Raw genomic sequence first — 14,212 nt, forward strand, 5'->3', positions numbered from 1 at the left:
AGACGTTATGCTGTGCTCACCGCAAGTGTGGCTGCCATCTGTCACCACACAGCACTATCATAGTATCAGTGTCTGTGTTCCCTATGTTCTACCTTTTATTCCCATGAGACTCTAAGTCTCTATTTTCTCATCTGTTAAAAAAAAAAACCCAAAACTGGATGAACTAAAGTGTATGAATCTGAGGTTGAAAAGTATACAATATAAAGGGAACATTGCTATCATTGGTTCTTTCTTCTGCTGTGAGTCCTTTGCGGTGGGGAGAGGATGGGCTATAGAAATTTCTCTATAGGAATTACTTACCTAGAGGGGCGCCTGGGTGGCTCAGTTGTTTGAGTGTCTGTCTTTTGCTCAGGTCATGATCCCTGGGGTCCTGGCTCCCTGCTCACGGGGGAGTCTGCTTCTCCCTCTTCCTCCCCCTGCTCTCTCTCACTCACTCTCGCTCTCAAATAAATAAATTTAAAAAATCTTTTTTTTTAAGATTTTATTTATTTATTTATTTGTCAGAGAGAGAGAGAGAGAGCACACAAGCAGTGGGAGTGGCAGGTAGTAGAAGAAGCAGGCTCCCTGCTGATCCCAGGACCCTGGGATCCTGACCTGAGCTGAAGGCAGCCGCTTAACCACTTAACCGACTGAGCCACCCAGGGGTCCCTAAATAACATCTTAAAAAAAAAAAAAAATTACTTACCTGTAGAGTGAAGGTTGCACTCACCTAAGAAAAAGGTGTACTTTCCATAGCTTTCCTGCTGCCAGTGGAGTATGATTATAAAAGTGCATTTCAAGTAACTTCAGAGAAAATGAATGAGGACCTTTTCTTTCCCTAATTAAAAAATAGCTAATTGACTACCTAATAGAGTCAGTGATTGTGACTAGGGAGCATTATTATTTCATAGCAGAGTTGCCCAAATTGTGGTTCTGTACCCCCAGTGGATCCCTCTTAGCCCATATGAGAGTCTTTGGAGCAAAGTAGAAGGGAATAAGGGTGGGATAAAAAGTTCGTTTTCGTAGGAAAGATCTAGAAAGTAGCTGAGGTTACACACTCAAGGAAAATTAATATAAAATGGATGTCAGTTGGGAGTGGAGTAAGTATGTACTCATGAATAAATCACGTTTATAGCTCTGCTTTAAAGCTCTATTCCTTTCTGCTTCAATGTATGGTCAAGTGTTATGTTTCAAAAAAAGAGAGAGCTTTTTTAAAATGAGCTTTTTTAAAAAATAAGACTGTATGTATTCTGCGGGGCCAGTTTTGTTGGACTGGGTGAGGCTTATCACAGACATACGTACAGATGCCCAAGGAAATGGGGAGGCTTAAAGCCGAGCAGTAAAATTGTCAGTGAAAACCATTAATGGAGAAGAATAACTTTATGAGGCTTATCACACAGGCCATTTAGGCACGCTTCTGCCTGGCTTCCCCGGCCTCTTCTAGGCCAGGAGTAGCAGAGAAATCCGGGGGGAGAGCCGGGAATTCAAAGGATGATAAAAGTTTATGGTTGATGTTTGCTTACAAATTATCAGCACAGTCAAAACAACAAAATCAAAGGCTACACAGAAACCTTCCCCAGCGGCTTTTGCCATTAGCCATCTGTCACACACTTAGGAGGGCTTGCTTAAGTTAAAAAATTCATTATATTTCTAAACTTTAAAAGTTGTGCTCATGAAGGCTGGAGGGGAAACCAGGACAAATTAAACAACGATGGAGAACAACGAAGCCATGAATAAAATGAAGTGTGCGCCCGGATTGATCTCCTTGTACTGTTGGTGTAAATATACTAATTATCGCCACGATTTAGGCTTAGCGGTTTTGATAAGGAGCATAAGGCATCTTTGAACCCTCCAGAAGCGTGCTAGGATCTTTCTGTTGGTAATGACGCCTGTGACAAGCCGGGCTGTGGTGGGCCGCGAGGCTGCGAGTGGCTCAGGCCCAATCTCCACGCGGTGGCAGTTGGCCCTCCCCGTGGGCCACGGAGCTCAGAGGAAAGAAGCAGCCTCCTCAGTGTTGTAAGGCGCTGGTGAAAATTAGGAAATGCTGGATGTGGGACCCGAGAGAGAAGAAATGGGTTTTGAGGAAATGCAATGAGGGGACCGAAGGAGAGAAGGGAGTAAAACTCTGAGAACTGCTGCTGTAGAGAAAGGGTGGTGGACACAGCCCAGTGCAGTTGCCATGGAGAGAGCCCTGTGCTGTTCGATGGAAAGTTCCGACCTCATTTAGATAGGTGTATGCAGGGAGATTTCAGGAGGAACTAGGGAAACAGGTGAGCAGGCAGAACTCAGGGGAACACATTACAGAGGTGAGGATGAGAGGGACAGATGGACAAAGCCGCCCAGAAGGTACCTGAGACCTGAACACTAAATATTCCTTCTCCCTGTAAGCAGAAAATACCTGGATAGTCAGAGAAGGTAGAGCTTCGTGAAGTGGAAAGGTTGGAACAGGAAAAAGCACGGGAGCGTGAAAGAGTACAGAGAATATCCCTTAAGCTGTCTCTCCAGGACGGTGGCTATGAGGCCACTGAGACCCACCTTCTTCACTTTGTGCTTACCATGACTTACCGCTTCCAAATATGAAAGATGCCTCCCAAACAGAAACCTGCTTGAGGGAAATAGTTTCGAAGCCAAACAGTGAGCTTGTGATGTTTTCTGTTCTTTAATAGGCTTGAGTTTTCAAGACCCACCCCTTAAAAGGGTACCTGATTTCCTCTCAAGGCTTTCAGTTCTAAAGCTGCCTCTTTACAGCTCCTTCCTTCAACCACCTGTGGTGGGGAGTCACTGAGAGAAGATGCGAATAAAGCCTAGATCTGATCACTAACGCTTTCCGATTTTGAAGACCGTTTATTAAAATTAGATACATATCAAGAAATGTCCATTACACTTAGTTATGATAATAAAATTCCATACAGAACAAACAAAAAATAGAAACACTACCACAGTATAGCAAGTACTACTATCTTAAACTTCAGAAATTTTCCCATCATGTATAAAGACATGGAAAAAAAATCTTTTTTTTTTTTTAATCTTAACAACCAGACACGCAGTGCCTGTTGGGGAAAGGGAAGGAGGGAGCTGTCTCCTTGGGGGAAAGCCTTGAGGAGCTTGTGAGGAGGGCTGCCATCTTGAGGGCTTGGATGCTACAAGCACCTGGACTTCAGAGGGCGGAAAACCTGCTTTGCAGGAGATTAGAGGAAGTTTGTTGTTTCTGCTCCTCCGTGGGAAGGGGGGTGTGCAGGGAGAGGGGAGGGAGACAGAAGTTGCGGAGAGAGAGCCAGCCAGGTGGAGAGAAGCTCAGACAGGCAGGGGAGCAGGGCCAGGATCCAGTCCAATTGAATTTATTTGGTCTTACCGGGATGTCAACCACGCCTTCCATCTCTGCAATAAATTCTCAATTTACACATGAAAGCAAGATCTCAGAAGTCTAGAAGACCAGAAAAACAAAAGCCCCCCCCTTCACAAAAACCCAAGGGTGGTCTTTGGACTTCCCGGGGACATAGAGGTAGACTCAGAGGACCCCAGCTGACGTCTTGTGTCCTGTCATTTTTCCTTTCTTCTTTTTCCTACCAAATTAAGTATAAAAATTGGAAATACCCTTAATCTCACATTTAACTTTTACTTAGAAACTAGAAGTCATATCACTTTCTAGGTTCTGATTTGGCCACGGATTTCAAAAAGCTTACGGTTTCAGAGCATTCACCTAAATACAAGTAAAAAAAGCCTCGAATTGCCTGCTTACCATAATTGCTTCACATATGACTTTCTTTTTCTGTGCTCTGATTCCAGCCTCTGCGCTTAACTTCTTCAACATTTTCCAAGATAACTTGATTCTTAGTGTTCTGTGTTTTAAAATGCTTCTGCAAGCCTTCTCACCTTTTTCTTTTTTCCCTCTCTGAGTCAGAAGCAGAGGAAAAAAGGATATGCTCTAAAGCAATCCCTGATTCTTGTCATGGAAAGAACAATGGTTTAAGAATCAGGAAACCCAGAGTTCTGTCCCCTGCTCTACAGTTAACCAGCAGTCACTCAGCCTGTGAGTTTTCATTTTCCCATTTAGAAAATCAGAGTTTAGATTCCAACATCTTTAAAGTCCATTCCAGGCTACAGACTGGAGCTGTGGGACCCCACAGTCCCCTACAGGTCCTCTCCCCGCTCTCTTCTACCTGAGGGACACAGCTGTGGCCAAAGTGACTTTACATAGAATTCCAGAAGGAATCCATCACCCTCCTGAGCTCCGAAGATCAACCAATCAAAGCTGGTTTCTGTCTCCTGTCTTCTTCTTGGGGCTTTAGAAACTACAGTTGATTCTAACAGAAGTGTTTATGAAACAAATGTATGCCATGGTTTCCTATGGGCAGTCTGCAATAGATTTCTTTCAAATCCTGATCACTTCCCCAGGTATTTGTTTTCTAACATCTATTTGGTTGGGATGTGCAGAACGAGAAATCTCTACAGGAGAGATTTTTAATCATTTAGCTCAAGCAGTGAAATCCTGAGAATTCCATTTGGAATGCAGAGTAAGAAAGAACATGGGCTTTGCAGCCAGACAGACTTGAGCTCTTTTAACTAAATGGAGTGACTTTGGATAAGTTACTAAACCTTCCCGAGCCTCCATTTCTCCATCTGTAAAATGGGAATCATGATAACTGCCTTGCAGGATTGTGATTTGGGCCATTTATTAACCCCTGGGAGGTTCTGTCTCCTCGTCTGTAAAATGGAGTTAGGAATGCCACAAACCTCACAGGGCTGGGAGGGGGGATGTAAAGCATTTAGGTTAGTGCCTGGCTCAAAGAAGCCTTCGGTAAATAGTAGCAAGTATGGGTAATACCAATAAGCAAGATCAAAATCCCAGCAGATCAGCACCTGAGGCTGCAGGAGAGATCCCGAGCCTATAAGAAGCTGCAGAAGGAGGGGTCAACCAGACAGCCTGGGGGCCTTGGCAGGAGGCCCCAACCTATGGAGTAAGCTTCTCTTTCTTGCTTTTACTTTTGCTTCCCCTCAGTTTTCTTTATCTTTCTTTGTCTTTTCTTTCTCTCATGGTGTCTACTATATGAAAAATGGTCACATTCGTACCTGTATATTGAAATGTGAGCCACATTTTTTTTTTCCTGTGTGGTCTCTGCACAGTCTTGTGCCTGCACATACGTTCATGCATTCATTCCTCATCAAAGTTAGGTTTTTTTAATTCCACACTCGGGCTGAGCGGGGCATGTGTATTGAACTCAGTGCTGTGAATTCCGTGCGGCACGCACTCCACTGCTTGCTAATTACGGTATTGGTTGCTGTTACTTTTTGATACGTAAGAGAAGAAAGGGCCTACTTGCTGAGAATCCTGGGGGCAAAATGAACTCCCAGGCAGGACCACTACTTAGAGTCTTTGCATTTATCCTTTGCCTTTAAGAGAGCATAGTTTTCTTGTTCCGTCTTGTTATCTCTGGTTTTATGATGCTATGCATAATAAATTACCCTGGCGTTTCCAACAGGAGTGACTCTACCTGCTTCTATTCTGCTGAATATTTAGACAGCAGCATATAATGGCTACCTGTTCTTAAGAGTTACATACAAAATATTTGACACAAATTGGCTTCTCTTTGGGATCTTCCAGAAGAGAAGAACTGTGTTTGTGAGTTATGTAATATTATTAGTTATATACATATTAGTTATGACAGATACTTAATCACTGCTACTACTGGGGTTTTAAAAATACATGTTTGTGGGCTGCCTGGCTGGCTCAGTCAGTAGAACATGTGATTCTTGATCTCAGGGTTGTGAGTTCAAGTCCTGCTTTGGGCCTACGGCTTGCTTAAAATATATATATATATATGTGGTATGTACTCTATATATGGTATTTATATAGTGTGTGTGTGTATATATATATACGGGAGTGTATACAACATTTAGTAATATAGTATTTCACCACAAACTACAGTAGAAGCCAATTTTCTAAGGCATGGCTGTTTTGCGATTCAAATTCACTATCATTGCTAACAAATAACCATTCGAATTATATGGCCTATGCACATTTTGCGACATATCCCTACCTCACTTCACTTGGCAGCCTGAATGGTGCCATCACATAGTCCTGGATTTATTTTTGTTTTATTTTATTTTTTTAAAGATTTCATTTATTTCTTTGCGAGAGAGAGTGAGAGAGAGCACGAGAGTGGAGTGAGGGGCAGAGGGAAAAGTAGACTCCCTGCTGAGCAGGGAGCCCGATGTGGGACTCATCCCCAGACTCAGGATCATGACCTGAGCTGAAGGCAGTCGTTTAAGCTTAACAGACTGAGCCACCCAGGCACCCCATGGTCTTAGATTTAAATTTCAAAACCCTGCCTAGGGTTGCTTAGCCTTCCTCCACAGCTCACAGCTGGACCCCACATCGGGCTCCCTGCACAGACTCTGTGCTGAGCATGGAGCCTGATACGGAGCTCGATCCCACAACCCTGAGATAGGACCTTAGCTGAAATCAAAAGTTGGATGCTTAACCGACTGAGCCACCCAGGCGTCCCAAGAAAAATATATTTAAATTATAGAAGGTCCCTGACTTCCAGTGGCTTAACTTACGATTTTTTTCAACTTTATGGTGGTGCAAAAGCCATACACATTCAGTCAAAACCATACTTTGAGTTTTGGATTTTATCTTTACCCAGGCTAACGATATGCAGTGTGACACTCTGTCGTGACCAGGTCGGGGGCAGCCAGTCAGCCACGCAGTCACGAGGATAAACAGCCGATACACTTAACAACCATCTGTTTCTCGCTTTCAGTACAGCATTCACTACGTTACCTGAGCTATTCCACAGTTTGTCATAAAATAGGCTTTGTGTTTGATGACTTTGCCCAGCTGTAGGCCGATGTAAGTGTTCTGAGCATGTTTAAGGGAGGCTAGGCGGAGGTGGGTTAGGTGTATTAAATGCAGTTTTTGACTTCCAGTATTTTCCATTTGTGATGTGTTTACCGGGACATACCCCCATCGTGAGTTGAGGAAGATCGGTAGCTGATCCCATGCCTCTCCATGGGAACAGACTGAGGACAGGCTACGCAGATGGACCGGCACATAAGTAAAGATCATTTATAACAACAGTGTTTGTGAGAGCGACCCCATCCTATTGGGATTCTTATGGAGGCTCCGTTATGGAGGCATGATCAATTATTAAGTCGATTTCTAGCCCCTCCCCCCTCTCCGGAGGACGGTGAGTGGGGCCAAAAATTCTAAGCTTCTAATCAGGGACTTGGCAATATGGGAATATGGGAACTCTTCCAATACTCTTTCCAGTAACCAGGCCCCATCCAGGAGCCCATCCAGTCACCTCCACAGAAGAAAAGATGCTCCTAGGTGCTCTCATCACTTAGGAAATTACGAGGGTTTGAGCTGTGTGCCAGGAACATGGGACCGAGACCAATAGGTGCTTTTCTATGATCTCATACCCGGTGTCCGTATAAAAGAAATTCCCGGTTATTTCAACCAGATCGTCAAATGCTTTACATCAAGACCCAAGACTGTCAGATTTATGCCCTTTATATAACTTCCCCATGTTTCCCCCTTAAATCTTATCTTTTCTCTTGTAATGATGGACATTGAAGCCTTCAAATGAAGAGGGTCTGCGCAGTTGTTTTCAGAGACAGAAAGAAAGGATGATGTAAGGAGACCATCTTCCCAGAGCCGATATTGGAGGGAAGAGAGACCCAACAGTCCGGACAGGGGATGACAATTACCAAGGGGGGGGGGGGTGGGGGGCGAATCCCTGCAACCTGCCTTGGCTAAAAAAGGAGAGCTTGAGAGGACCCTGCCTCGGCCTGTGAACTTCCCCCCCAACCACCCAGGGGGACTCAGGAGAACGGGGTTCCTCAAATGCAGTGATAAATCAGCTTTGCAGAGTAATAGGATTAAATTCGAAACTGTTACAGGTGAGGTGTGACTAGCCTGTTCTTGTATCCCAGAGAGCTAGGCCTTCCCTTCGCTCAACAGGTATTATTCTATTTTCACTGTTACTAAAATAGCACAAAGGAACACTTCTATTTGTTCTCTTACCTTATGTTGATCTTAGAACAACAGCAAAAATGCCTCTCTACGCTGATCTTAAAACTACACTGGAAGCTTCAAAGGAGGGAAGATTATTTGCTCCCATTTCTTCCTCCTTTTCCTCTCCAATTCTCACATCTTGCTACATTTAATCCCAGCTTTGCCTCCTTTTTCCCAGAAAAATCATCAACAAACATGTGTAGGTGGGTACACCATAGATTCATTGAACTGTAAGATTCCAACTTTGCTCTCAGGGAGTTTGCGGTCTTGTCAGGGGACAAATAATTACGGTCAGGCGCTAATACTAACGTCCTAGAACATATGTTCAATGTGAAGTCAGAGGTCTCGACAGTAATGGCTTCAAGAATCCAGCTGGTGGCGACTGGGTGGCTCAGTCGTTAAGCGTCGGCCTTCAGCTCGGGGCCTGATCCTGGGGTCCTGGGATCTAGCCCCGCATCGGGCTCCCTGCTCTGCTGGGAGCCTGCTTCTTCCTCTCCCACTCCCCCTGCTTGTGTTCCCTCTCTCGCTGGCTGTCTCTCTGTCAAATAAATAAATAAAATCTTAAAAAAAAAAAAAAGAATCCAGCTGAAGCAGAAATCCCTGAGGGTTGGGGTGCCTGGGTGGCTCAGTGGGTTAAGCATCTGCCTTCAGCTCAGGTCATGATCCCAGGGTCCTGGGATGGAGTTCCACATGTGACTCCCTGCTCAGTGGGGAGCTGCTCCTCCCTCTCTCTCCACCCCTCCCCCGGCTTGTGTGGTCTCTCAAATAAATAAATAAAATCCTTTTTAAAAATTAAAAAAAAAAAATCCTCAAGGGTCAAGACGCCCAAGCTTCTTGGAGAAGATGGACCTTGAAGGACAGGTTAGATTTAAGAGAAGAAATAGAGTACGTGAGGCTGGTGTAGGGTGTGAGGCAAGACCAGCTGGTGTGGGGCATCTTTGTGGAATAATGAGAGACCCGGTTCCCTGGACGAGAGGACAGGAGACAGCAGCCATTGGCCGAAGCAGTTTCTGATTCAATGGAAGTCTCAAGTAGGATTTTCCCAGATTAATAGAAAGCTGCATGTGGTAAACATATCCGGCAGAGCATGAGAGGGATGTACCGATCTGACGCCTGGGACGTGCCGGCTGAATGTGGAGTCGTGGGACTGGGACTGTGTTCAGGGAAGGTGTCAGGGTCTGCGTATCTGCCCTGTCCCCTTCTATCTCTCTGCACCGTAGGGGCCAGCATAAGAGGGAACTTAACAGAGTCCGTCGCTTGTGCTCCTTGCAAGCTCAGCTCCTGTTCTTTCTTTCTCTTGTTCTCTCCATCTTTCCCTCTTCCCTTTCCTGCTCACGGCCAGATGTCCAGGAGAAATCCCTTCTCACTGTGAGTTTTGGTTGGAACGTCAACCTGTGACATTTGCCTTTTTAGAGCGAATGTGCATGCACAGATTAGTAGTGAGTGTAAAACACGGGGACTCTACCAGTGTTCACCTGGCCTGAGAGCCTCAAGTCTTCCGACCTGGCTCTGACACCTTTTTGCTCTGTGAACCCAGGCTGGCCTATAAATGGCCTGTTCTTCAGATTCGTTGATTTGTAAAACGGAGATACTAATACTTCCCTACCTACCTTGTGGATTTTTCTTGAGGTTCAAATGAAAGTATGGTTGTGAGAGCACTTTGGAGACTAACAGACTGATTCTTAGCTCAAGGTGAAGATTGCATGGGGGTTAGGGGTGGTGACGTTGGGAAGTCTCAATAAATCCCCATCCAGCCCTACAATTTGAGAAAGCTGTTTTGCATTATTAAAATAAGCTTAATTATATAGCTTCCTCTCTGCTATTTTAGTGGCTGTCACTGTAATGGTGTCTTTTTCCTCCCTAGATGTCCCTAAGTGTGGAACCCAGCGCCCCTCTCCAAGTTCCCGCTCATCTCGCCTGGTCTCCTCATCCGTGGGCAGGGCTTCCAGCCACCGAAGCAGCCACGAAAATCCTCATGCAGCATCTTCAGAGGCACTCTGGGCTTCAGGCATTACCCATCCAGGCTCCAGACCCGAAGTTAATTTAAACATGTGAAAGGATTGTGATAGAAATGACGAGGTGCTCTACACATTGGAGAGCTGGGTGTTACTTGGGTCCTCTGTTAGGAACTTTCAGCTTAGGGGCCTACTTGGGAAAGGGAGCTCTACAGTATTTCAGTAAAAGGTATTCGTGGTATAAGTGCTGCTGGAGTTACAAACCTAGATACAAATGTGAGGATAGATACCATGGGGTCAATGAAGGGACATGGGATAGCAACAGTGGTAATATTGGGTGGATAGGGCAGGCCCCCAGAAAGATGCAGACGGCACACTCCCAAGGCTACTTGAGCAGTTCAGGGATGGGGCTGTTTACCACAGCGTCTTGTTGGCTAGAGCTACCATGACAAAGGACCACTGTCTTCATCTCTTCCAGTTGCTATAACAAAAATACCATAGATGGGTGGCTTATAAACAATGGACATCTATTTTCTCACGCTCTGGAGGCTGGGAACTCTAAGATGTTGGCAGGGTTGGTTACTTCTGAGGGCTCTCTCTCCTTATGTCTTCATGTGGTCTCCTTTCTGGGCAGGTCTGTGTCCTAATCTCCTCTTATTATAGGGATACAAGTCAGATTAGATTAGGGCCCATCCATCTGACCTCATTTAAACTTAATTACCTCTTCGAAGACCCTTTCTCCAAAGACAGTCACATTCTGAGGTCCTGGGGGTTAAGACTTCAATATAGGAATTTGGGTGGGGGATTTTAGAGGGTGGGACATAATTCAGCCCACAATAACACTGTAGGGAGGGTTAAGAGAACCAAGATGAGATGCGAAGCATGTAGGAACTAGCGATGGTGGAAGGCTTTGTCAGCCTGTGGCCTGAAGAGGCAGAAGGGAAAGGGCCTGTTTTTCTAGAACCCAGTGAGAGCTGTAGCCACAGGAGAGGGGCCGCCCAACAGGATGTATGCACTATGGGAGAGGAACACAGTCACTGTAGATAACAAGACCAGCGGGGAAGGAAGAGGGAGAAGACCCAAGCCCTCTCTCTCCCCACCCCTCCATACTCCAACAGCACTTGCCTATAGTCAAACCCATCCAGAAGTCAGAGAACAAAGAAGATTGGGGAGAAATGTGGCCAGGAGTGGGTGGGAGAGGTATTATATGAGTGGGACAGTGACGAATAACCAGCACAAGGGGGACAATGTAAAAATTTCCAAAGAAGGAATTATAATTGTTATTCAAGCAATGTAAATGGGCTTCAAAGAGTCACTGGAAAGCAGAAAATGTTACTTGGCTGCAAAAATATTAGTCATACATTCTAAACTAAACCATCTACTCATGGAACCATTTCAAGGTCCCAGAAGTTACCATTCTAGGATACTTACTTACCTAAGTAAAGCAGAATGATAGAAAACCACATGTTTGTCAATCATGTCATGTTGAGTGCTCACGTTCTTGTATTCCATACTGTAGCAAAGATATACATACTTGTTTTTGAATGGTTCAAAATGGTGGCCTGGAAGGCTGGCGCAGGATACGGTGGTTTGCACGCCCAAATGTTTGATGTGGGACAAACACGACCAGCTTACAATTGATTACTTTGCACCACCCAAGGTGATACTAACACATGACTCTGAGGCAGAGAAGAAGACAAAACAACACACCCAGGATAAGACCTACAGTTCTTTCCATGGACAGAGCAGATGGCTATCAGTTAAGATTTCCTCTTCCTGCAGGGGGAGCCCTCATGGTCAGCCCTCAGGAGCCAGGGGCAGCTGAGCAGCTGGTATGGCCTATGGCTCCAGGATTCTGCCCTGCTTTGCCCCCCTGGATTACCTCAGGATCCAGTCACATCATGGGCCTATATTTGAATGGGCCAGTCTGGAATATGTCCCCATCACTTCTGAAATAAACCAGCATCTTCTGGGGCAAGGACCTACCAAGAGAAAGAAGGGCTCGTCTAGTACAAGCGGCTACATTTGGTCTTAAGCTACCTTTGGGTTATCTATTCCTATAAAACAAACCAGCCCCAGACTTGGTTGCTTACAACAACAGTCTGTTATTTTCCTCATAAATCTGCAGTTTGGGAGGGGTCTGGGGAAGCTTGTCTCTGATCCACACAACAGCCGCTGGCCCTCCCAATAGAGGGCTGGCAGATCCAATTCCAAGATGGTGCAGGGACATGGCTAGGGAAGCGCATGCGAGCCTTACACTGGGCATTCAGCCAGGGCTGAGGGCAGGGGCCCCTGTTCCTCTCCATGTGGGCTGGGGTTCTCGTAGCACAGGCCTGGGTTCTAAGGATGAGCAGCCCAAGAGAGAGGCAGGTAGACTCTGAATCGCCTCTCTTGTCCTAGCCTTGCAAGTCTCATAGTGTCACTCCATTGTCCCCTGATGACCACAGAGGCTTATCCAGTTTCAGGCAGAGCAGGCACTGACTCGGGAGCGTTGCAAGGTTCTGGAAGAACATGTGGGATGGGCAATATGCTGGTGACCACTTTGAAATAGACTGTCTCAGGACGGTCCCCTGTGTGGCCCTTCCTCATCATTGGTCCCAGCCTAGTTACATGAAGTAGGCACATCCCCTGTATTAGTCAGCTTGGGCTGCTGTGACAAACACGCGGGCTGGGGCTTACACGACAGACGTTCACGTGTCCCCGCTCTGGAGGCTAGAAGTCCGAGATCAAGGTGTTGGGAGGGTTGGCATCTGGTGAGACCTCTCTTTTGGGGTTGCCTTTTCTTTGTGTGCTCACATGGCCTCTCCTTGGTCCTGTGGGGGGGGGGGGGATTTCCCTGGTGTCTCTTCTTACAAGGACAGCAATCCTATCAGATCAGGACACCACCCTTATGGCCCAATTTAACCTTCCTTCCTTCCTTAGTGGCCTCATCTCCAAATAGTCACTCTAGGGGTTCAACATATGAATTTGCGTGGGGACGCAAGCATTCAACCCATAATGTCCCCCGTACTGATACAAATTAGATGACAATTGAGAAAGATAAATTTATATTGATATTCATGAATTCAAGAAAACTTGATCGAATTCCATCCTGGTGCCAGACTCTCTGCTAGGCTCGGGGAATATAGGTAGGAGGGAAAAAACTTCCTGCCTTTCATGGGTTTTTAACCATGGGGGAGACAAAGCAACCGTTAAAATAGAGCGGGAGCCACAGGAGCACAGGCTGTGACAGCTTCGGGAGGGGACAACTAAACCACTCTGCGCTCGGAGCTGTCCAAGCGGGCGGCATCCAAGCAGAAAGGGAGGGTGAGTGTATTGAGTAGGAAACAGGAGGCAGCACAGATGAGCGGAAGTGTCTGGCAGAAAGGAGTAGCCCCTGCCAAGACCCAAGGCAAAACTAGGGTGACCGCCACCCTGGTTTGCCCAGGGCTGGCCTGCTCTTAGCACTGAAGTCCTGCATCCAGGAACACCTCAGTCACGGTGCCTTACCCATAGTTTAGCACAGCCGCACACACAGGAGGTGGGGTGGGGGGCAGCAGGGTGCGTGAGAAAGCTGAGAACGTGGGCAGGAGTCCGAACAGGAACCAAGCCACGCTTAAAGAGTTAAGACTTTATCTTGAAAGAAGTTGAGCGATCAATAAGTGATCTAACTTACCCAGGGGAGTGACTGGCTTAGACTTGGATGTAGGAAGAGTTCTATCTGCTGGATAATTAAGAAGAGGGACAGTTCTGCAGGCCAGTCGGAAAGCCATGGCAGACTTCCGGGGACAAGACAATGGTGACTTAAAATAAGGCAGGGGGATGGAGAGAACCCTAGGATTTAGAAGAGCTTAAGTAGAAGTCACAGAACTAGGAAATATAGATAAGGGGGGTAAGAGACCAGGAGAATTCAAGAATGACCCCCCCCCCCCCCGGTTTCTAGCTTGGGCAACTGCAAAAAGTCTTGGGAAGTAATTCGGATGGTCTGGAAAGACCTTCCCCACAGCACCCTACACGAGAACATCAACAAAGCAGCTATTCTTCTACCTCCCAGACAGCTCTTGTTGACCTAGAAATTCTTAGGTCTTGCACCACTGACCCAGAAGTCTCAGCCACAGCCACTAGACTTACAGGAACAGAAGGAGGCTGGGGGCAAGAGAGGGAAGAAGATGGGCATTTATTACACTCGGTACTTCCGAAACGATTTCTGTCCTCTATCTTATTTAAGTTTTGCAAGAATCCTTAGAGGTAGGCAGGTTTTTATCCTCATTTCATAGCT

General features: G+C 46.1%; 1 protein-coding gene across 1 annotated transcript in view; it reads left to right on the plus strand.

The window, feature by feature from the left end:
• The window catches only part of FBXO16 (F-box protein 16), a 49,004-nt gene extending 37,590 nt beyond the window's left edge, over window positions 1-11,414 (plus strand). The window contains exon 8 of the mRNA XM_026518924.4: window positions 9,864-11,414. Coding sequence (XP_026374709.2) covers window positions 9,864-10,046 — 183 coding nt within the window. The 3' untranslated portion in view covers window positions 10,047-11,414. The remainder of the gene's footprint in view (window positions 1-9,863) is intronic.
• The last annotated feature ends 2,798 nt before the right edge of the window (window positions 11,415-14,212 follow it).

Source organism: Ursus arctos, unplaced genomic scaffold, assembly GCF_023065955.2.
Source record: "Ursus arctos isolate Adak ecotype North America unplaced genomic scaffold, UrsArc2.0 scaffold_11, whole genome shotgun sequence".
Taxonomy (NCBI): domain Eukaryota; kingdom Metazoa; phylum Chordata; class Mammalia; order Carnivora; family Ursidae; genus Ursus; species Ursus arctos.